Source organism: Carya illinoinensis, chromosome 2, assembly GCF_018687715.1.
Source record: "Carya illinoinensis cultivar Pawnee chromosome 2, C.illinoinensisPawnee_v1, whole genome shotgun sequence".
NCBI lineage: Eukaryota > Viridiplantae > Streptophyta > Magnoliopsida > Fagales > Juglandaceae > Carya > Carya illinoinensis.
This window is the reverse complement of record NC_056753.1, coordinates 23,236,328-23,257,185: the sequence shown is the minus strand read 5'-3', so window position 1 is coordinate 23,257,185 and position 20,858 is coordinate 23,236,328. Positions and strand designations below refer to the sequence as shown.

Genomic DNA, 20,858 nt, shown 5'->3' with positions numbered 1-20,858 from the left:
TAATATAGTGTATTAAATTATAAATAAATAAAATACTCTTATTGAGATTAAAAATAAAATCGTTTTTTATTAATTCTATTTTAAATAAAATAATAAAGTCCCCAGAACTGACCATCCAGACTCTATTATAAGAACCGCACGAATCAAAAAACTTCCAGAATTGTCGTTTCATCGCGTGGTGCCGTGGAGGAGTATTTTGTCGCCAAAACGAACCTCACCACTCTCTCTCTCTCTCTCTCTCTCTCTCTCTCTCTGACTTTGATCGAAGGCTTTCAAAACCAGCCACTTCTCCATAATATTTCTTCTTTTCGTTTCTTCTTCCATAATTCAATACCACTTTCCATTTTCTTTCGGATCAAAAAGTGGTTGAAATCAGAGAGCCTTTTTCTTCGCAATTGAATAAATAAAAAATGGCGTCGGAACAGTTAATGTCGGGTTCCGGTACCCGGTACGTACAAATGCAATCGGACCCGTCGCCGTCTTTAACGCCGTCCTTCCACTCGTTCCGTCAAAGCTCCGCTGATTTCACTCGGATTTTTGACGATTTGCCTGAGGCCACTATCGTCTCCGTCTCTCGCCCCGACGCCGGCGATATCAGCCCCGTGCTCCTCACTTATACCATCGAGTTCCAATACAAACAGGTGCCTGTTTTCTCTGTTTCTTCTATTCTCACTCAAATACTTCAATTTTCTTAACCTATAAGCTCAGATCATACTTATTATTCTTTTTTGAAAATTTTGGTCTTTATAAATAAACTTGATTACATTTTGCATGTGTTTGGATTTAGAGATAACCGAAGAAACGGAAAGATGATATTTTATGGATCTCATGTTAATAGTCTTTGTGTGGGCTTTGGCCGTCCTTTGGTTTTTCTTGCCTGCTATGCCTGGTATTGAATTCCAAATCTGGCTCGGGCCAATCATTTTTGCTCTTTTATGTGCCTTCTATTGGTTCTGTGTTTTGATCTTTTCACTTATATAAATTAAAAAAGTACTTGCACCTCTTGAATACATTCTATCAGAATACTTGCAAATCTGGCAGAAATTTTCTTTGTTGAGCATCTATTTTTACGGTTTAGTTTTTTGGTGCGCTAATTCCGTGCTATTATTTACTAGTTCAAGTGGCGCCTAGTAAAGAAGGCTTCGCATGTTTTCTATTTGCACTTCAATTTGAAGAAACGTGCGTTCATCGAGGAAATTCATGAGAAGCAGGAGCAGGTGCGTGTAACATGAATTGCAAACCTGTGGCAACTCGTTTTTAATGTTCTTTTGATTTTTATTTATTTATTATTGTTTGGGAAGGTCTGGGGTTTTGATATAGTTTTTATTGGAACACTATATTAAAGGTTAAAGAATGGCTTCAAAATCTAGGAATAGTAGATCAAGCAGCCATGGTGCAAGATGATGATGAACATGATGATGAGGCCATTCCCCTAACTCATGATGAAAGTTCCAAAAAAAGGTGACCAGTAAACCCCCAGCATGCATTTCAATTGAAGCAGTTATTTTTTTGTTGGGTTCATAATTGTAATAGCTCTTACAGGTGTGTTTTTTCTTGTCCAGAGATGTTCCATCTAGTGCTGCTCTGCCAATTATTACACCAGCCCTGGGAAGGCAACAGTCCATATCAGATAGAGGAAAGGTTGCAATGCAAGGGTATTTAAATCACTTTCTTGGGAACCTTGATATCGTCAACTCCCGAGAGGTATGCTTGGTGCATGTGCTTTCAAAGCATGTGTTACTTTAATTCCAAGCCTTGCTCATGCTATCAAGCCTCTTAATACAATCAAGCATAGCAGTATTATGCAAGTTTTTTTTTTCCTTGCTTCCATGTGATTTGATTAATTATCAATCCAATGCTAAAGGCATCGTGTATGAATTTGGAAGTTAGGTTATTGTGACAAGATTCAAGGGAATATTCTGGGTATTCTACATGATTAATCATGAGAAGCAAATCGTTGAGTGCGGTTGATCAATGGGGGCACTTTTATGATATTAGCAATAGTGGATGGAAGGCCCAGTCATACCTTGGAACTAATCTGGTCTTGACCTATCTTAGTGGGTGATAATTGCTTATAGTTGATATTTTTTTGGAATGGTTTTCATGATTGTGAAGTGGATTTTGGCGCATGAATTTTTGGCTAAGTTGCATGACATTAAGATTCTCTGTGAATCTTGTAACATATTTTTTATGAAGCCAAGCAATCGCATGTTTTAATTTTCTGAGTAAGAATGTGTTGGCTCATAGTTGGTTACAATCGTCAATAATTCTCAGCTGGTACATTGTTATGAATTTAATTCTTGTACATCTTTTACCAGTACGATGTTAATTATTTCCTAGTCTTTGACAATGTTTTATGATGTGCTGCAGGTTTGCAGGTTTCTGGAGGTTTCAAAGTTATCATTCTCACCAGAATATGGTCCTAAGCTGAAGGAAGATTATGTGATGGTGAAGCATCTACCAAAAATTTTAAACGGCGATGACGAGAGGAAATGTTGTCCTTGTCATTGGTTCAACTGTTGCAATGACAATTGGCAAAAGGTAATGGTATCCGGTTTCTGAAATTGGGACTGAACAAAGAATGTTAACATTCCTATTCCATTGCACCTTACATTTGTGTTCTACCTAATACGACCATAAAGTGAATTGATTTGGTAGAAGCAAACATCTCATATCTAGTAGCATGTAACTCACATATCATGGGTGCCGCCACTTGGTTGGTATCCCAAGGAAATGAAATACGGTACTTAGTTATGACAATGTGATCTAGCATCCACCAGTTTTGGAAAAGTTTCGGTCATAATAAATAAACTTGATTACGGCTCACTGCATGATAAAAAGCATGCAGTGAAAAAGTTATAATGAAAATGTGTGTATGGATCTAGGATTTTGTATCATATTTGTCTTACTTAGAATATCTCAGTATATCTATGAATAGTAGTGAAATGGTTTGAGTTAAGGTGTTTTATTGGGTTTTGGGAAAGGAGAGAAAAAAAGTTGAATAAAAACATTATAAAGTTAAAAAATTGTTTGAATATTAATTTTAAAATTTGAAAAAGTAGTATTGATTTTTGTGTTTTGTTTGAGAGTTTGGAAAAGTTATAATGATTAGGTAATGATTGGATGAAAAGGTTGAAGATTTGAAATTGAAAAGTGTTTTGTGTTTGAGTGATGTTTGGGAAGAAAATATTTGAGAATACTTGAGATATGTTGTGTTGCCAAATGGGGCCTTAGTCCTGGATGCATCCCACTACCCTATTCTCAAACTTTCTAATGGTTATAACAGTAGGATCATTATTGAAACTTCTTGTCTCTCTTTTTTCTCTTTCCTCCAGGTCATACTTCATTGGTTCTCAACGTACTATTTGCCTTGAAATACAATTGGTCCTCATATTTTTTAAAGAGATTTGTTACTCATCATTCCCACACGCCATACACCACACTTATTTTTAATTTTTTTTTTGTTTTATTCTTCTTAAACTAATTGAGTTCTTCTACTCATCATCCATATACCACATATTTGCTAAGAGAAAAAAAGAAAAAAATTATGTGTGGTGTGAGGATGATGAATAGAATTTTTCTTTTTTAAATGTTGTTTAATATTTTTGGCTTTTGAATCTTTTACTTGGGTCTGAATTTAGAAATATATGAAATATGTCACGGCATATGGCATAAGATGTACTGTACTTTGTCATTGTTTTTGAAAATCTCTAAGACAAATTTCTCTAGCTCACCCCGTGTTTCTTTTTTATTCTCTGTTTAATTACGTGTAGGTTTGGGCTGTGCTAAAACCTGGATTCTTGGCATTGCTGGAGGATCCTTTTCATACCCAACCCCTAGATATAATTGTCTTTGATGTACTACCTGCCTCAGATGGGAATGGAGAGGGTCGAGTATCACTAGCAAAAGAAATAAAGGAACAGAATCCCTTACGCCATGCTTTTAAGGTAAGCACCAACAGGTCTTACCAATGATTTACCCTTGTTCCTGTCTAAAAGTCTTAAAAGTTGGCTTTGGACTTTGGTTTTTCTAAATAGTTAGAACTTTAGGATTTACTAATATATTGCTTTATATGGAGGCTAGGCATAATGGTTTTATGTCGTTAAAACTGGAAATATGTGTATCTATCCATCATACAGTTAATACCAAGCACTTAGGCTCTTCTAGGTTGATATTCAGGTGCTGCACGAAGCATTTTTTTTTTTAAGTTTGAATCCTATTCATGATTATTTTGGTGCCCACCCTCTGGGATCTATTCCTATAATTGCCCAATATCTGTGGGTGGGGGGAAGTCAACTAATGACGATTTGGGTTTTCAAAATCTCTGGGGGAAAAATAAAGAGGAGAAAGGTTAAAAAAGAAAAGTGAGTTCTATGAAGTTAGGCTGTAGTTTGAGCTTAGAAGTTGTGAGAGGCAACAATTTGACTCCTAGCATGCAAATACTTTGATTCTTATATTTTATTTATTTCAAAGCCTCAGGAACCTTTTTTATGAGGGGTTGAACTTTTACTTATATTTGAAGTGCACATGGTTGATAATTTTTTTTTGTACGCTGCTAAAATTCACCACTCTTTATTCAATCTTGACATTGGACTGCACTGCTCCAGCAAAGAAATGTGACACATAGTAATGGCAGTTGGGTAGATTTTTGTTGTTCCTGCGAGGGCTTTCCTTTTAATTTACTTCTTTGATTTTGATGATCACTTGGTGGATGATTTTATCTGTCTGGTGAAAATATCTAGAGCATATCTTCTTTAACAAATATTTGGGCAGGTGACTTGTGGAAATAGGAGCATTAGGATAAGAGCTAAGAGTAGTGCTAAAGTTAAAGATTGGGTTGCTGCAGTCAATGATGCTGGACTAAGGCCTCCTGAGGGCTGGTGTCACCCTCACCGCTTTGGCTCTTTTGCTCCTCCAAGGGGTTTGACTGAAGATGGTAGTCAGGCTCAATGGTTTGTAGATGGTCGAGCAGCATTTGAAGCTATTGCTTCTTCTATTGAGGATGCAAAATCCGAGGTCTGTTCCTTTCAGTTTTGACACACTATTCAGTTGTAGTTTAATTGATTATCTTAATGTTTGGTGTTAAGTTTCTGTTGGTTGATTGGAAGTTTCATGCAGATATTTATTTGTGGCTGGTGGTTGTGCCCAGAACTGTATCTACGACGTCCTTTTGATGCTCATGCCTCATCCAGGCTCGAAAATTTGCTGGAAGCAAAAGCTAAGCAAGGGGTTCAGGTAACCATAAAATCATTAACTATTGTATAGCTTTTCTTCAACTGATCATATGGATACTGTAATGTAATGCTTTCTTTTATCCTCGGTTTCTTCAGTTAGTGTTGACTTTAATGTATCTTAAAAATGCAGATTTATATTCTTCTCTACAAAGAGGTTGCCCTTGCTTTGAAAATCAATAGTGACTATAGCAAGAGAAAGCTTCTTAGCATCCATGAGAATGTGAGGGTACTGCGTTATCCTGACCACTTCTCTTCTGGTGTTTACTTATGGTATGCAACTTAATTGCAACTTTTCATGGGTTTTGTAGATTCTACTGCATATTTATAGCATCCAACCATAGTGAACGTTTTGCATTTTCTGATTTTAGTTTCCCAATATATATATAGGTCCCACCATGAAAAGCTTGTCATTATAGATTATCAAATATGCTTCATTGGAGGACTGGATTTATGCTTTGGTCGTTATGACACATGTGAACACAAAGTGGGTGATTGCCCTCCTTTGATATGGCCTGGAAAGGACTACTATAACCCAAGGTAAGTCTCCTATTCATTCACCAGATCCTATGTTGGATTGTGGAATGGGAAGTTGTTAGGAGTAATGAATTGATTTCCTATTATTTATTTAGTGATTCAGATACCTTCATCAAAGTTTGGTACTCATTTTGTTGATAGACTGTAGCATTCATGGTATACTGAATGGACTCTTTAATGTTCATATGTTGCTCTTTTGTAGGGACAGTTGTTATGTTTCTTAATAAACCATGGTGAACTGGATATAATTATTTTTTTATAAGTAAACAATTGTATTAATAATAATAGGCATAGCCCAAGTACACAAAATGGTATACAAGAGATAGCACCTATCTAGGAAGAAACAAAGGATACAAGAAAGTCATGAACATCATGGCCATTAAAATCTACAGCTAAGGCCCATAGAAATAGAGTCCTAATAGAAAGAGATCTAAGTTCCTCTAGTGTGCGCTCCTTGTCTTCAAACGTCTGATCATTCCGCTCTTGCCACAAACACCACAAAATTTAGATACGAACCATCTTCTACACAACTTTGATTTGTGGGATACCTCTCAACGCTGTCCAGCTGGCCAGCAGCGCTGTCACTGAGGTGGGCCTAACCCAAGATAAGTCTAATCTGCAAAAAACTTCATCCCATAGTGCTCTAGCAAGCTCACAATGCTATAAGAGATGATCCACGGTCTCACCAGTTTTCTTACACATGCAGCACCAAACTATTATGATCACCCCGTGCTTCTTCACATTATCCGTCGTCAAAATCTTACCCAGAGATGTTGTCCAAGCAAAAAATGCAGCTTTAGGAGGTGCCTTGTTTCACCAAATCTTTTGCCATGGAAACTGATTGTTCTGTGACTGTGTGAGAGACCAAGCGGACCGAGAATGTGCCTTTACCTGCGGGTAACCACCACAACGAGTCAACACCTGGAGTGCTCAGTTGCAACACGAAATACAAGAGACTAAAAAATTCCTCAAAGCTACCAACTTCCCAGTCTTGGGCCACCCTGTTAAAGTTAATTTTCCTTTGGACTTGGTCCCCAAATATCACCATTAGATCTACCATTGAAGCTCATTTCTCACTTGCAACACAAAAACTGGAGGGAATGATTCCTTTAAGACATTATTCCCACACCAAAGTCGGCTCTAGAATTTTATTTGAGCCATCTCCCAACATAAGTCTAGTGTGACGAGTAAAAATCCCACACCTTCATCCAATGTGTTTCCACACTCCCACCCATAAGTTCCACTTACCTCTATAGTGCACCAAACAAACCCCCCCCACCCCAAAAAAAAAAAAAAAAAAGAGAAACACACACACCCCCCCTCCATATTTGCAATCAATCACCCTTCCATAGGGCTTCTGGTTCCATATCATATTGCCACAACCATTTTCCAAGTAAGGCCCAATTAAAGTCCTTAGATTTCTAATTCCCAAACCACCAGATGAGATTGGCGAACATACCTTATCTCATCTCAATTGACTAGATGGAATTTGAGTTCATCCCTCATGCCACTCCATAAGAAATCACGATAAAGTATCTCAATCCTGTTCACCATGCTTGCTAGAATTGGGAATAGAGAAAGGGAATACATTGGTAAATTAGACAAGGTGCTCTTGATTAAGGTGATCTTGCCACCTTTGGACAAGTATAGTCTCTTCCAACCGGCCAATCTACTTTCTATTTTCTCGATTATTGTATCCATATAGATTTGGCCCTTGAGGCTGCCCCTAGCTGGAGACCAAGGTAATGCATAGGGAGAGAGGAAACCTTACATCCAAGAGTGTTAGCCAGGTAGTGGATGTTAAGAACATTGCCAACTGGCACCAACTCTGACTTGTCAAAGTTCACTTTCAAATCTGAAGCTGCTTCAAAACATAGCAGAACTGCCCTCAGTGCCTGAATCTGGTTCTAGTTTGCCTCACAAGATATTAGAGTGTCATTTGCAAACAACAAATGGAAAATGGTAAGAGTGCCCCTATTGGGGTCACCAATCAAGAATCCAGTCACAAAGCCATTAAGGACCACAACCGAGATCATTCTTCTAAGCGCCTCCATAACCACAACGAAGAGGAGTGGGGACAACGAATCTCCTTGTCTTTGGCCTTGGGAGCTGTTGAAGAAACCAACCGGACTACCATTCACCAAAATTGAAAATTTCGCCGTTGAAATGCACCAATTGATCCACGAACATCATCTCTCCCAAATCCACACCTCCCAACTAGATAGAGTAGAAAGTCCCCATTAACGTGATCATATGCCATTTCCATATCTAGCTTGCAGAGGATACTTGTATTGGTGGATTTTAGTCTACTATCTATGCATTCATTGGCGATGAGAACTGAGTCCAAAATTTGCTTGCCCCTTACAAATACATTTTAGGGTTTTGTGATGATTTTCCCCAGTAACTCCCCCTAGGCGATTTGCAAGCACCTTAGAAATTATCTTGTAGACCCCATTCACCAAACTAATGGGCTGAAAATCCTTAACTTCCGATGCCCCATTCTTCTTAAAAATCAGTGCAATAAATGTGGCGTTATGGCTTTTCTCAAATTTGCCCACCGAGAAAAGTTCCCAGAATACCTTCATTAGATCATCCTTCACCACCTCCCAACATGATTGAAAGAATCCCATAGAAAAATCGTCTAGACCTTGTGCTTTTTCTTTTACCATTTTCCCCACCACTCCATGAACCTCCGCCTCCTCGAAGGGCCTCTCCAACCAAGAGAGAGTATGCGGCTCAATTGACTCAAAACTTAGTCCATCCGGCTTTGGCCACCACCCCTCGTTTTTGGTAGGCAAATGTTCAAAAAAATCATAAACATGTTCTCGAATCACTGGGGCCTCCGTACAAGCCACACCATCTATATTTAGCATCCCAATGTTATTTGTTCTCTTATGAGAGTTAGCCACTCTATGGAAGAACTTCGTACTTCGATCCCCTTCTTTTAACCACAAAGCTCTTGATTTCTAGCGCCAAGAAATTTCCTCCAATAAGGTAACCCTCTCTAATTCTTATATCAGCTCTGTCTTCCAAGATAACTCATCTGAGAATAGAACCCGGTCCTTCTATAACCTCTCAAATTCTTGGAGCTCCACCAATATGGATTGCTTTCATTCACCTATGTCAGCAAAGGAAAGAAAGTTCCAAAGCTTTAAATCATTTTTTAAAGCTTTTAGTTTACCTGCAAAGATAAAGCTAGGGGTGCCATGAATCTAATATGAGGACCACCATTGCTTGATCCTATCCACAAAACCTTCAATTTTCAGCCACATATTTTCGAACTTTAAGCACCAACGCCCTTCTTGGATACCCCCACAATCCAACAATATAGGGAAATGATCTGAACAAAGACGAGACAACCTCTTTTGACATATGTCTGGATAATGGATTTCCCATTCTGATGAGACTACAAATCTGTCCAATCTAGACCATTATTGATTATTGGACCACGTGAATGTTCCCCCCATGAGAGGAATATCCACCAAACTCAAGTAAAAAATACACTTAGAAAATTCTAACATTGCTGGCCGCAAACTATTTTCTCTTGACCGTTCACTTGGAAACCTTGTAACATTAAAATCACCATCTATGCACCATGGGAGATCCCACCAGCTATGAACTCCAGCTAATTCTTCCCATAAGAGCCTTCTGGTGCTATCCAAGTTTGGCCCGTATATACCAGCAAAAGCCCACAAGAAATTATCTTCCACACTCTTAAAGGAACATGCAACCATGAACTGCCCGATGAATTCCTCTATTTTCTCCACCACATTAGTAAAACATCTCTGGAAGCGCCATCCAATGCTAGGTAAGCCCAATCCACATATGGACTGCTCCAGATACTTCGAACAATTCTTCTTGTAATAAATTTCAGCTTTGTTTCCTGCAAACATACCATGTCCGCCTTCCACTCACGAAGCAAATTTTTTTTATATGAAGATGCTTATTGGCCTTGTTGAGTCCTTGGACATTCCAAGACACAATTTATGGCTTCATAAAGAAGAAGCTAACCCCTTCCCTTTGGATCTTTCGCGACTAGAGCTGCCCTCATAGTTACGAGACAACATTAATTTTTTTAGCTCCCTCTGTTTTTTGGACCCAGATTTTTTAAGCTGGTTATAGCCCACTTCAATGGCAGTGAGCAACGCCATGAATTGTTCTTCAAATCCCTCACACTCCATCCCCACGCAACATTGAATTTCTTTTACCTTGTGTAGAACCCAATCAGAAACACAAGACTGGGTAGGTAATAAACAGTTAAGTGGTGGACTCCCCGTCTATGGTAGCCCACTGCAAGCCCATCGGCGTCCCCATTTCCTCCTCAAAACTAATCCCACCTTCCCATTCAGAGAGTCCCTGCAACGGAACAATCGTTTGTGGAGGTCAACATCTCCTACATCGCTCTTAGGTCAACTTTTCATTTATTATATTTTCTTGGGGTAGCGGTTGGCTGGTTCTGCTTTAAAAATCACTGGCTAGGAGGTTCATATTTAGTGTGCTGTGAGAACCATTCTTTAACTAATTGCTAGTTGGTTGGAGCAGTACTCTTCCTTTTATTGATATTTTTAATGATGCTTTTTTTTTTCATTTGATAAGGGAATCTGAACCAAATTCATGGGAAGACACTATGAAAGATGAGGTGGATCGTGGAAAATATCCTCGTATGCCATGGCATGATGTTCATTGTGCTCTTTGGGGACCGTCATGTCGTGACATTGCTAGGCACTTTGTTCAGCGCTGGAACTATGCAAAGGTCATTCTTCATTACAGTAGTCTTATGATATTGGTTGTATTGTCAAGATTGTTATAACAAATGTTAACTTGAGCATGCCTTTCTTCAGAGAAATAAAGCTCCAAATGAGCAAGCAATCCCACTTCTGATGCCTCAACAGCACATGGTTATTCCACATTACATGGGAAAAAGCAGAGAGATTGAGGTTGAAAGTAAAAATGTTCAAAATCATAGCGACCTTAGAAGACAGGATTCCTTTTCTGCGAGATCGTCACTACAAGATATCCCACTTCTCTTGCCTCAAGAAGCTGATGGGCTTGATAGTGGAGAACCAAAATTAAACAGGCTGGACCTCAGTAATCTCGATCAGCCAAGCAAAGTTAGCAGTGGTCTATCTTTCTCTTTCAGGAAGTCCAAAATTGAAGCAGTAGGTCCGGATACACCATTGAAGGGCTTTGTAGATAACTTTGAGTCCTTGGATCATCATGAGAAACTGCTTTCAGATAGGGTGGCACAGCCCGGCATGAAAAGTTCAGATCCAGATTGGTGGGAAACTCAAGAACGGGGTGATCAGGGTGGATTTGCTGATGAATCCGGTCAAGTTGGTCCTCGTGTTTCATGTCGCTGTCAGGTGGGCTTTAACTCTGAAACTTCCAGTATTGTCTTATTATCATCTGCCAAAAAAATATCAACAACCTGCCCTGTTGTCTTTAGTGGTATCACTGACTTACTGATTCTTTTTTTGTAAATTTCTGTTGCATTAGTTACTCTCTCCATTCCAAAGTGACTTCCTTTCTGTTATAGTCTGTCCCATAATGAGTGTCATTATTGAAAAAGGTCAATGGTACTTGTTTCGCTTCCCTAATTTGTCCGTTGTTTGGTGTATTAGTTTGAACAATACAGACATCTGGCTATAGTAAAAAAATTAATTTGTCCTGAATATCATTACAAGAAAAATTAAACAAGAATAAGTGATATTCAAAGGACCAGTGCACATTGTTTGAAGCGTTCCTTTCTCACTAATGCTTGTTTGAATAGTGATGTTTTTTACTACCTTTATTTTCAGGTCATTAGAAGTGTCAGCCAGTGGTCTGCTGGAACAAGCCAAACTGAAGAGAGCATTCATGGTGCTTATCGTTCTCTAATTGAGAAAGCAGAACACTTTATCTACATTGAGGTGATCTTTGTCTATATGTAGTTTCCTTACCATTCTGAATCAATTTTTTGATACTAAATTGTATAGAATTTGATTTTTCTAAGTAAAAATAAAATCTGTATAGAATTTAACACTTGTAGCTTGTAAAATATTTCTTCCTATGAACACCAAAGGAAATTGACGGCAAGTTTGTGCCTGAATAGAAGATATGTGGGGGCTTTTTCTTGATAAGAAGCTTAACAGCTATGTTTGCATAGAGAAAACCTGTATACTTGGGTAGCACCTTTGTGCTTTTTAATAAAGATCTTACAAAAAAAATTGCATAAAAAACTGATGCACAGGTAAAACACTTTGAATTGCTCTATAAACCCTCATATTAAAAGTATTTGAAACAAGGACATTTCAGGAGTTCCTGTTAGTATTCATATCCAATTTATGGTGGGATGGTTGACTTTTTGAAGATGACCCATTTAAGATGTAACTTGTAACCTATTATTGATGATGCATAAAGTATGAATTGGAACCATTCAATTTCATGGGGTAACCGAAGAGGCCCTTGAACGGACCTCTATTGTGTTCTCTTTTTAGGGCTACATGCATGATTGGTCCAATGTGCTTAAAGCATCTTGGCTCGGCTCAGGGTGAATTTAGCCATACCTGTTTGTATTTATTCCAAGTTGGTCACAAATAGATTTAAAAATAATTCTGTGGTTGAAATAACTATCATTAACCATTTGGTGGTAGCCACATGACTCATTAATCCTCTCTTGTTTTCATTGTTTCTGTTTTCTTTTCGTGGGCTGGGGCTAGTTGCTATTTTTACTTTTAGGCCATACTTCTGGTCAGAATATGAGACATTATTTTACCACCTCGTTCTTTCTCATTTTAAACAGTCTCGATGTATTCCCACTTATACCTGTTCATTTTAGGTCACGATTACCCATCCTGTCCAATACATGTGTACTTAAGAGCGAGGGTAGTTTAAAATACTTCCTTCAAAATGCTTAAAAGGCAAGTCTGGTAGAAACTATTGAAATGGATAGGACTCAGAAAGAAACTGAAAACTAAAACATTTTCACAAGCCTGTGTAGAACTTCTTGGGTTTTAAATGAATGGAAACCAAGTGAGGCTGTTTCCCAATAAACTAGAGCAATGTTTGAATCATGTGGATGCTGTAAACTGAGCAGTGGAAAGCCACATAGGATTTGGAGGCAGACATTGGAAATGCATGCTTACTCCGAATTCAGGTTGTTATCAGGGGTTAAATCGCAGAATGGTATTATTGCTCATGAGCCAAATGGTTGGACAGGCTCGGTAAATGTTGATAAAAGACCTTGACAATGTTCTTACCTGTCAGAGTTTTTGGATGCTTTATGCTTGGGCATTTTTTTAGTGTTAAGTTTATTTTATTGTTTTTTCCTGGCCTTTTGGATTAATTCTTTACTTGTTCCCAGAACCAATTTTTTATATCAGGCCTCTCTGGAGATGAGACAATACGCAATCGTGTGTTAGAAGCATTATTTCGACGTATTATGCGAGCATACAACGATAAGAAGCTTTTTAGGGTTATAATTGTTATACCACTACTACCAGGTTTCCAGGTTCTAATTCCCTTCTCAATATCCTTCAAATCTGAAATTGGTTAATCTGTTATATTTCTAAATTGGATGATATTTTAACAGGGGGGTCTGGATGATGGAGGTGCAGCATCCGTGAGAGCCATAATGCATTGGCAACATCGAACTATTTGCAGAGGACATAATTCGATATTGCATAATCTCTATGAGCTTCTTGGTCCTAAAACACATGATTACATTTCTTTCTATGGCCTTAGAGCTTATGGAAAACTTTCTGCGGGTGGTCCTGTGGCCTCTAGTCAGGTATTTTCTTGCAACAATTCTCACATTGCACCTCAGCCTTTTTTGTTTATACTATTAGATCTTCTCAGTCATTTGCAAATGCCTGCTTATATGCATCTCTTTCCTGCCATGTATCATGATTCCCGTCACTTATGACCTTTCAGGTATATGTGCATAGTAAAGTTATGATTGCTGATGATTGCATAGCATTGATTGGATCAGCTAATATCAATGATAGGAGTTTGCTTGGTTCAAGAGATTCAGAGGTACCGCTCCTGCTTGATGTCTCTTTATAGTTTTGTTTATTTTTTTTTCTTGGCAATTCTGAAACCTAAAGCTGGAACATGTCAATTCGATCAAGAATCATGCTTTGTCCCCCCCCCCCCCCCCCCCCCCCCCCCTCTCTCCACCCCCTCCTCTTTCTCTTTCTTTTTCTCCCCCCGCTTAAAAAAAACCTTGTGGTATGAGGGGAATGCATAACTAACTATAATATGTAGGAACTGGGACTGGAAGCGGTTCTATCTGTGAACCTTAAAGAATCAAGCATTCCAATGATATAGAGCAATCTTGAATATTTTGTGTAACTTCTAGTCTACATTTAACTAGTCTTTGACCTGTGCTATGCATGGAAAAAATTAAAATGATTTAATAAAGATAATATATGTAATTAATTAGGATGTTTTGATTTACTAGTGAATTAATTAGACATTACCATCATCTGCAAGAGCATGAAATCAACAAAAACCTCCAGCAATAACAGTACCCGTAATAAATAGAGTTATGAATCTATCAGCCAAAAACACTTGGGGGAAGGGGATGTTTGGAAATAATTCTCATCCCATGTTATCTCATCTCATCCCATCTCATTTCCTTCTCAAACATCACTCAAATATAAACATTTTTAAACTAATCATTATAATTTTTTCAAAATAAAAATTATATTAAAAAATTATATTTTAACAATATTTTAATTTTATTATATTTTTTATTCAAATTTTTCTCTCATTCCCCAAAATCCGAAAAAATACTTAACTTCAACTATCTTACTACTATCACAAACCATCTTACTACTATTCACAAAATTCTCATCTTATCTTATTACCCAAGCATCCCGCGTCCGTTTGGCAAGTGAACTATTCTCAAGTACTCAGATATTTCCTTCTCAAATATCACTCAAATACAAAATATTTTTCAATTTAAAATCTTTTAACCTTTTTATCTAATCATTACAACTTTCCCAAACTCTCAAACAAAACACAAAAAACAATACAACTTTTTCAAATTTTAAAAAAATAATAATTATACTTTTATTATATTTTTATTCAACTTTTTCTCTCTCCTTTCACAAAACCCAATAAAACACCATAACTCAAACTATTTTACCACTATTCACAGATATACTGGGATGTTCAAGTATACAAACACGGCCATAAGACTGAGATTTATTGAGAACATTTGCAAAAAATGGAACCATAACAAAATTTTCATACTTGGTATTTTCTTCTCATCTACCCAAAAACAAAATTCTTCTCTCACGCTGGAATAGAAAGAGTAGAGCCACTGATTATGCAGTGAAACTTGGACATTATTAGATCTATTAGAATATCCACGTAAATGTCGAATTAAACAATCCTAGAAGCAAAAGCCAACACTTGCCGTGAAAGAGAGAGAGAGACAGAGACCAATACTTGCAAAACTACAAATTATCCAAAACTGTCTAAAAAATTAGAAACAATTAGATTGTGAATAAAGCATACTGATCACATCGCCAACTTAAAAGGTCTTAGTAGCAGCCCATGACTTTAGTCCCCACATTGCCAACGGTGGTCCAACCTGCCAATCGAGTCCTAAACCTTGTACACAAGCATTGGGAGCATGAACCATAGCCATCACCATGAGCAGAATGATGGATCTCTGCACCAAAGACATGGCCTGATGTCCTATGTTGAACCCAACACCCTGGAACTGGGAGAGATGATCTGTTAAAGAAATCACATTTTGGTTTGCCAAAAGGGAGAGTGTTTCTATCTTTTTAAATAGGAATGAAGGACTGGAGGAGTCAAATAGTTTATACCGTAGGATAAGAAGATCATGTGGAACAGGATTCAGTCCTTCAAGCAGAACGAAGTGATATATTTGGAACATAGGCATGACTGAGAAAATCACTTTTGGCTGGTATGAGAAAATTACATGGGAGCAATCTCGTAGAAAGGAGGAAAAGAGAAACTGTAAAAGTTAATTAAATTTATTAAGAGGGGTATGAAGTGGGGGGGTATGGCGTGGGCTTATGGAGATTTATTAGGAGGGGATGGCAGAGTTTCGAAAATCATACCCAGAATCAGGTTGTGGCATGATGTTTGGTGTGGAGATCGCACTCTTGATAGGGCCTTTCCAGCTCTCTATCGTATTGCAGTTAACAGGGATGCTTCTGTGGCGGATCTGCGTGTATTTTCTAATGTTTCTCACCAGTGGAATGTCCTATTTAATAGGGATATTCATGATTGGGAATTGCACACCGTTTCAGAATTTTTCAGATTGATATACTCCAGGGGAAATACTACGGCACAGGGGGATAGGATGCAGTGGAGGTCCAAGGGCAGCAAGAAGTGTACAGTCAAGGTGTATTACAAAATATTGGCATCACAAGGTAATGTTCCTTTCCCGTGGAAGAACATTTGGAGGTCTCGTGTGCCTTCCAAAGTAGCTTTTTTCACATGGACTGCTGCTCTTGGGAAGATTTTGACCACAGACAACTTGAGGAAGAGGGGGCTCATTGTGATGGACTGGTGCTATTTGTGTAAAAAGCATGGAGAATCAGTGGATCTCTTACTATTGAATTGTGAGGTGACAAGGATGCTGTGGGATGAGATCTTTAGAAGAGTCGATGTCGCTTGGGTAATGCCATTTAGGGTGGTTGATTTACTGGCTTGTTGGAAGGAGATTCAAGGCTGTCCTCAAGTGGCGGCAGTGTGGAAGATGATTCCGTTGTGCATTATGTGGTGTACTTAGTCGGAAAGGAATGCATGGTGCTTTGAAGATAGGGAACGCACAATGGCGGAGCTTCTTAATTTTTTTGTACGCACGTTATTGCTTTGGTTTTAAGCCATTGTGCTTAATGGAAACAATGTTCATGACTTCCTGTCCTTAATCTATCAATCCTAGAATGTATTTAGGTGTTCTTTTGTATACCTCCTGTGTACATAGGCTATGCCTATTTAATTCATATCAATAAAATTTACCTCTTATAAAAAGAAGGTAGTGAATAGTAATGAGGTAGTCTTATGTGATCTCAAATTACCTCACTAACCAAACATAGCCTAAGCTAGATATTTATTTTGTGAAGCCTGTACAGCTTGTTAAGCAATTGCGTAATTTGATCAAAAGAATCAATTAATAAGTACACTTATACCCAAACTGCTTTCCTTGTGTCTAAAATAGATTAAAAAACTGCCATCCTTCACTTATTGTTGAAGAAAAATTTCTCTCAAAATTACTACCTATTGGTATCAGCATTTTTTGTTGTATCAATTCTTTTATCTTTAGTTGCATCACTTCTAAACTAGCTTCCCCTTGATTGTTGCGAATATTTGTTTCAGATTGGTGTTCTTATTGAGGACAAAGAGGCAGTCAATTCATTCATGGGAGGAAAACCATGGAAGGCTGGAAAATTCTCTCTAACACTTCGTTTGTCACTGTGGTCTGAACACCTTGGCCTTCGCTCAGGAGAGGTTGGTGAATCTAATTGCTTTCTTTTTTTTTTTTTCTGGTGCAATAGTCAATGAATACGTTCTCTCTTTGAAAATATTTAGTTAGCTGATCTCGGTCCTATATATTTATTTTGCTAGATTGATCGAATAATTGACCCTGTAGCTGATTCAACTTACAAGGATATTTGGATGGCAACTGCTAAGGTGAGAAAGCTACAAGAAATAACATACAAAACGTTAGAATGTATTTGAAGTGCCAAGTTTTTATATGAATAACCAAAAAAGCAAGAAAGGATAAAAAAAAAAAAAAAATTATTACTCTTACATGCACAGATTATATTCGGTCAATTGGGGCGCAGGTACACACATATCCTTGGCATTAGAGTTAGGCTGAGGTTTAGAATTTCTCTGATGCCTTTTGTTTTTTAAGTAATAACCATTTATCGGGGATTTGTTTGACAGACAAATACTGCAATTTACCAAGATGTCTTCGCTTGCATACCTAACGATCTTATACATACAAGGTATAATGCAATTCTTAATTCTTTCTCTATCTATCCCCTTTCCTTCATCTTATGTGCTAACAACTATATTTCAATCCTTCGCAGAGCTGCACTTAGACAAACCATGGCCCTTTGGAAGGAGAGACTCGGCCATTCTACTATTGATTTAGGAATAGCCCCAGAGAAGTTAGAATCGTATCATAATGGAGATATCGAGAAAAGCGATCCAATGGAGAGATTAGCGGCTGTGAGGGGGCACCTCGTTTCGTTCCCCCTCGATTTCATGTGCAAAGAAGATTTAAGACCTGTGTTCAACGAGAGTGAGTATTATGCGTCTTCTCAAGTTTTTCATTAGGTATAACTTTTGCAAGATTAGTGAAGATCCCTGCCATTTTTTACCCATGGAAGGGAGGGCCTCCTCAATGTTGTATACTAATTTTAATTATTTATATTCATTTACATTTTCAACTCTTTATATGACAAAACAGAGAGCGTGGGTAAATCTTTTACCGAATGTATTAATGTCTAATTATTGTTGTATAGAAATTACACGTCACGGTATCTTAAATGCACATCTACTGCGAAGAAAAAGAAGTTTGTGTGTAAATTTTTAACATGCTCAAGTTTATGACGATGAGTGCGGGCTAAGGATTCCGGTTATGAATCCTCAAAGCCTGTTAGAAAGCGTTGCACTGACAAGACACAATGTGATGGAGTTTCTGTCCTGGAGTGGCTCTTAATGGGGGATCCTTGACAGTGCATCATTTTTTATTTTTTATTTTTGCTTTTTTTAATGTAATTTTTTAATGCTTTTAAATATATATATTTTTTTAAATTCATAACATCATTAAAAAATATTTTGTAATCATTAAGTAAAAATAATAATAAAAAAGAAAAACCCCAGTCGGGACTGAACCATGTGTGGCTTTAGCATTTTTGACTGTCTTGAGGAGATCTTTCAGTATTTTGCTTCGAATTAGAGTAATGCTAAATATAATCGTGAAGTGTGCAAGTGCTGTCATTTGAAAAAAAGTGAAATCCACTATTAAAAAGTTAATTTTCTTTTTATTTAGGTTTCGTATTTATTTACTATTTTTAAAGTGATTGAATGGCGCTTGTACAGTCACGACTATAAGTATCATTTGTTTTTGAATTAACAGAACCGTAAAAATGTCAAGATACTTATTGGAGAATACTGGATAACACTTGTTGTAGGAGTATTTCCATCCAATGTCTTATTTCACTATTATTTTCAAACTATGGAGAAAAATTTAGGGAAGAGCTGATAAATCTCCTCCTGTCCCATTCCTTTTTTAGGGTTTTGCTATAAAGAAAAAATAGTTATTTCTTATATATGGGAAACCACTGTACATCCCTTAAGTGATTTTCAGTCGTTGGTTTTGTGTGTTCCCTTTCTCTCTACTCTTTGTTGCCCTCTTTGACGTTTCCTTCTCTCGCAACATAGCCACCATTGACGGTGGTTTCTCTTCATCGAAATGAATATATGTAAGTATTTCTTACTCTTTTTTCGATTTTTACTACTGAAACTCCCTCCCATGGCTGAATTCTGTCATCTCTATTGCACGATTTTTGGGCTCTCATGGTTGAATCTCTAATGCATATTTTTTGAAAATTTTTTTCCTTACCTTTGGTTCTAAATTTGGTCTCTGAAATATTTGCTTGTGATATTTGATTCTTTCATTTATGCTTAGAGTTTGGCATTTCGATGTGCCTCTGTTTACAACGGATATTTGAAATCAAGACCTTGCCATTTCGTGAGCTTGTTTGTGATTTTGGGGCAGTTGGTATTTTGGTCAGATTGATTGGAATTTCGATTGATTGTTTGTATCGAAGGGCTTGTTGGTTATTCCCAAAACCTGCTTCTCAATACCTTTCATTGTGATAAATGAGCTGTTTGATTACTACTGTTCTTTGCCATTTCAATTGCATTTTATAGCTTGTACTTTGGCATGATCTTGAAAGTTAGTCATTTTGAGTACATCTTTGGACAGCAAGTTTAATCATTTCAAAGGCGGCGTTTATATATCTTATTTGAACATGTTCTTCACATGACCCATAAGCATATGCATCAAGTATATGTATCAGTTGCCGTACTTCTTTATTACTTGTGAGCTGCACTTATTTGCTTGCTTGGCATGGAGTTATTAACACATCAAGTATATGGATCAGTTTGTTTATGGTATCATTACTTACCATTATTAATTATTATTCAACATCAAAATTAATTGTATTGGTGGTATCTCTTCTATTGTTACAGTGGACTTAGTTGTTTGTTTCAATTACCTAATTTGGACTAAACTTGTTGCTGTTATATTGATTTCTACCCAATGCATTTGTATGCATTCATGAAGGAGTTGTTTGGTATTGATTGAAGTCTGTATAATTGAAGTTTGTATGATTGAAGTTTGTATAAAGCTGTAATGATAGTTCAAATGACTCCATAGGAGGAGATTAATTCACAAGTGTTTTTAATGGGGCTCCAAGGAAAGTGGTTGGGTAATTCGATTCCTGGATAGCCATCAACTATTTTGTGATTGTTTTCACAAAAGGTAACCATGGTTTTTTGGTTTTGTAGTCATTTTCTTAGTTGTACTCCTATCGCACACATGATGTAAATAATAAAACCATTCTAAGTCTAATGGAAGACATTTTCTTTGGCCATTTAAATGTATTGATTTTGCATTTTTTGTTTTTGGGAACTAAGAATGGTTGTCGTTGGTGTTTCCTTCTCTAACAATCTCAGCTATGATGATGACAAAGTCAAGTGCAGACATAGGAAATTTGGCACACACCTCATGGCATGGTAACTCAAACGGCCAATAAGTAGTGGCAACCGGTTGTTACAACCATTCAAGATCAGTGTGAAAAATTTCATGTATGTTACTATGCAGTTCCTGAGCTGTTTACCAAAATAAGTGGACAAACTTCAATGGAAATGCTTACAGTTTGTCTATAAACTTGAAGCCAAACAAAATATAATACTACCCTATGCTTGGGTCAAGTAGTAATACCATCAATATGTCATGCTCAGCAAACAATCGTCGCAATGAAATACCCAATATATTATTGTGGTATTAAAGTATATTGACGAACTGCTCATACTAAGGAAAAT

The 20,858-nt window shown here is 37.3% G+C and overlaps 1 protein-coding gene across 6 annotated transcripts; it reads left to right on the top strand.

The window, feature by feature from the left end:
- Positions 1–155: 155 nt before the first annotated feature.
- On the top strand, positions 156–18,297 carry LOC122300402 (phospholipase D zeta 1). Of its 6 annotated transcripts, none has more exons than XM_043111028.1 (20): positions 157–641; positions 1,116–1,217; positions 1,346–1,461; positions 1,563–1,704; positions 2,371–2,541; positions 3,774–3,947; positions 4,774–5,016; positions 5,119–5,235; positions 5,365–5,504; positions 5,622–5,771; positions 10,365–10,521; positions 10,610–11,131; positions 11,567–11,677; positions 13,111–13,257; positions 13,339–13,536; positions 13,680–13,781; positions 17,112–17,243; positions 17,361–17,426; positions 17,685–17,746; positions 17,831–18,297. In XM_043111028.1, exons 1-20 carry the CDS (start codon positions 411–413, stop codon positions 18,078–18,080), a joined length of 3,333 nt encoding a protein of 1,110 aa, XP_042966962.1. In that variant the 5' UTR covers positions 157–410; the 3' UTR covers positions 18,081–18,297. The 6 variants fall into 6 exon arrangements, with proteins under 6 accessions (XP_042966961.1, XP_042966962.1, XP_042966963.1 ...); XM_043111029.1 differs by having other exon boundaries at positions 621–641; positions 1,371–1,461; XM_043111027.1 differs by having other exon boundaries at positions 156–641; positions 17,685–18,297.
- Positions 18,298–20,858: the final 2,561 nt, after the last annotated feature.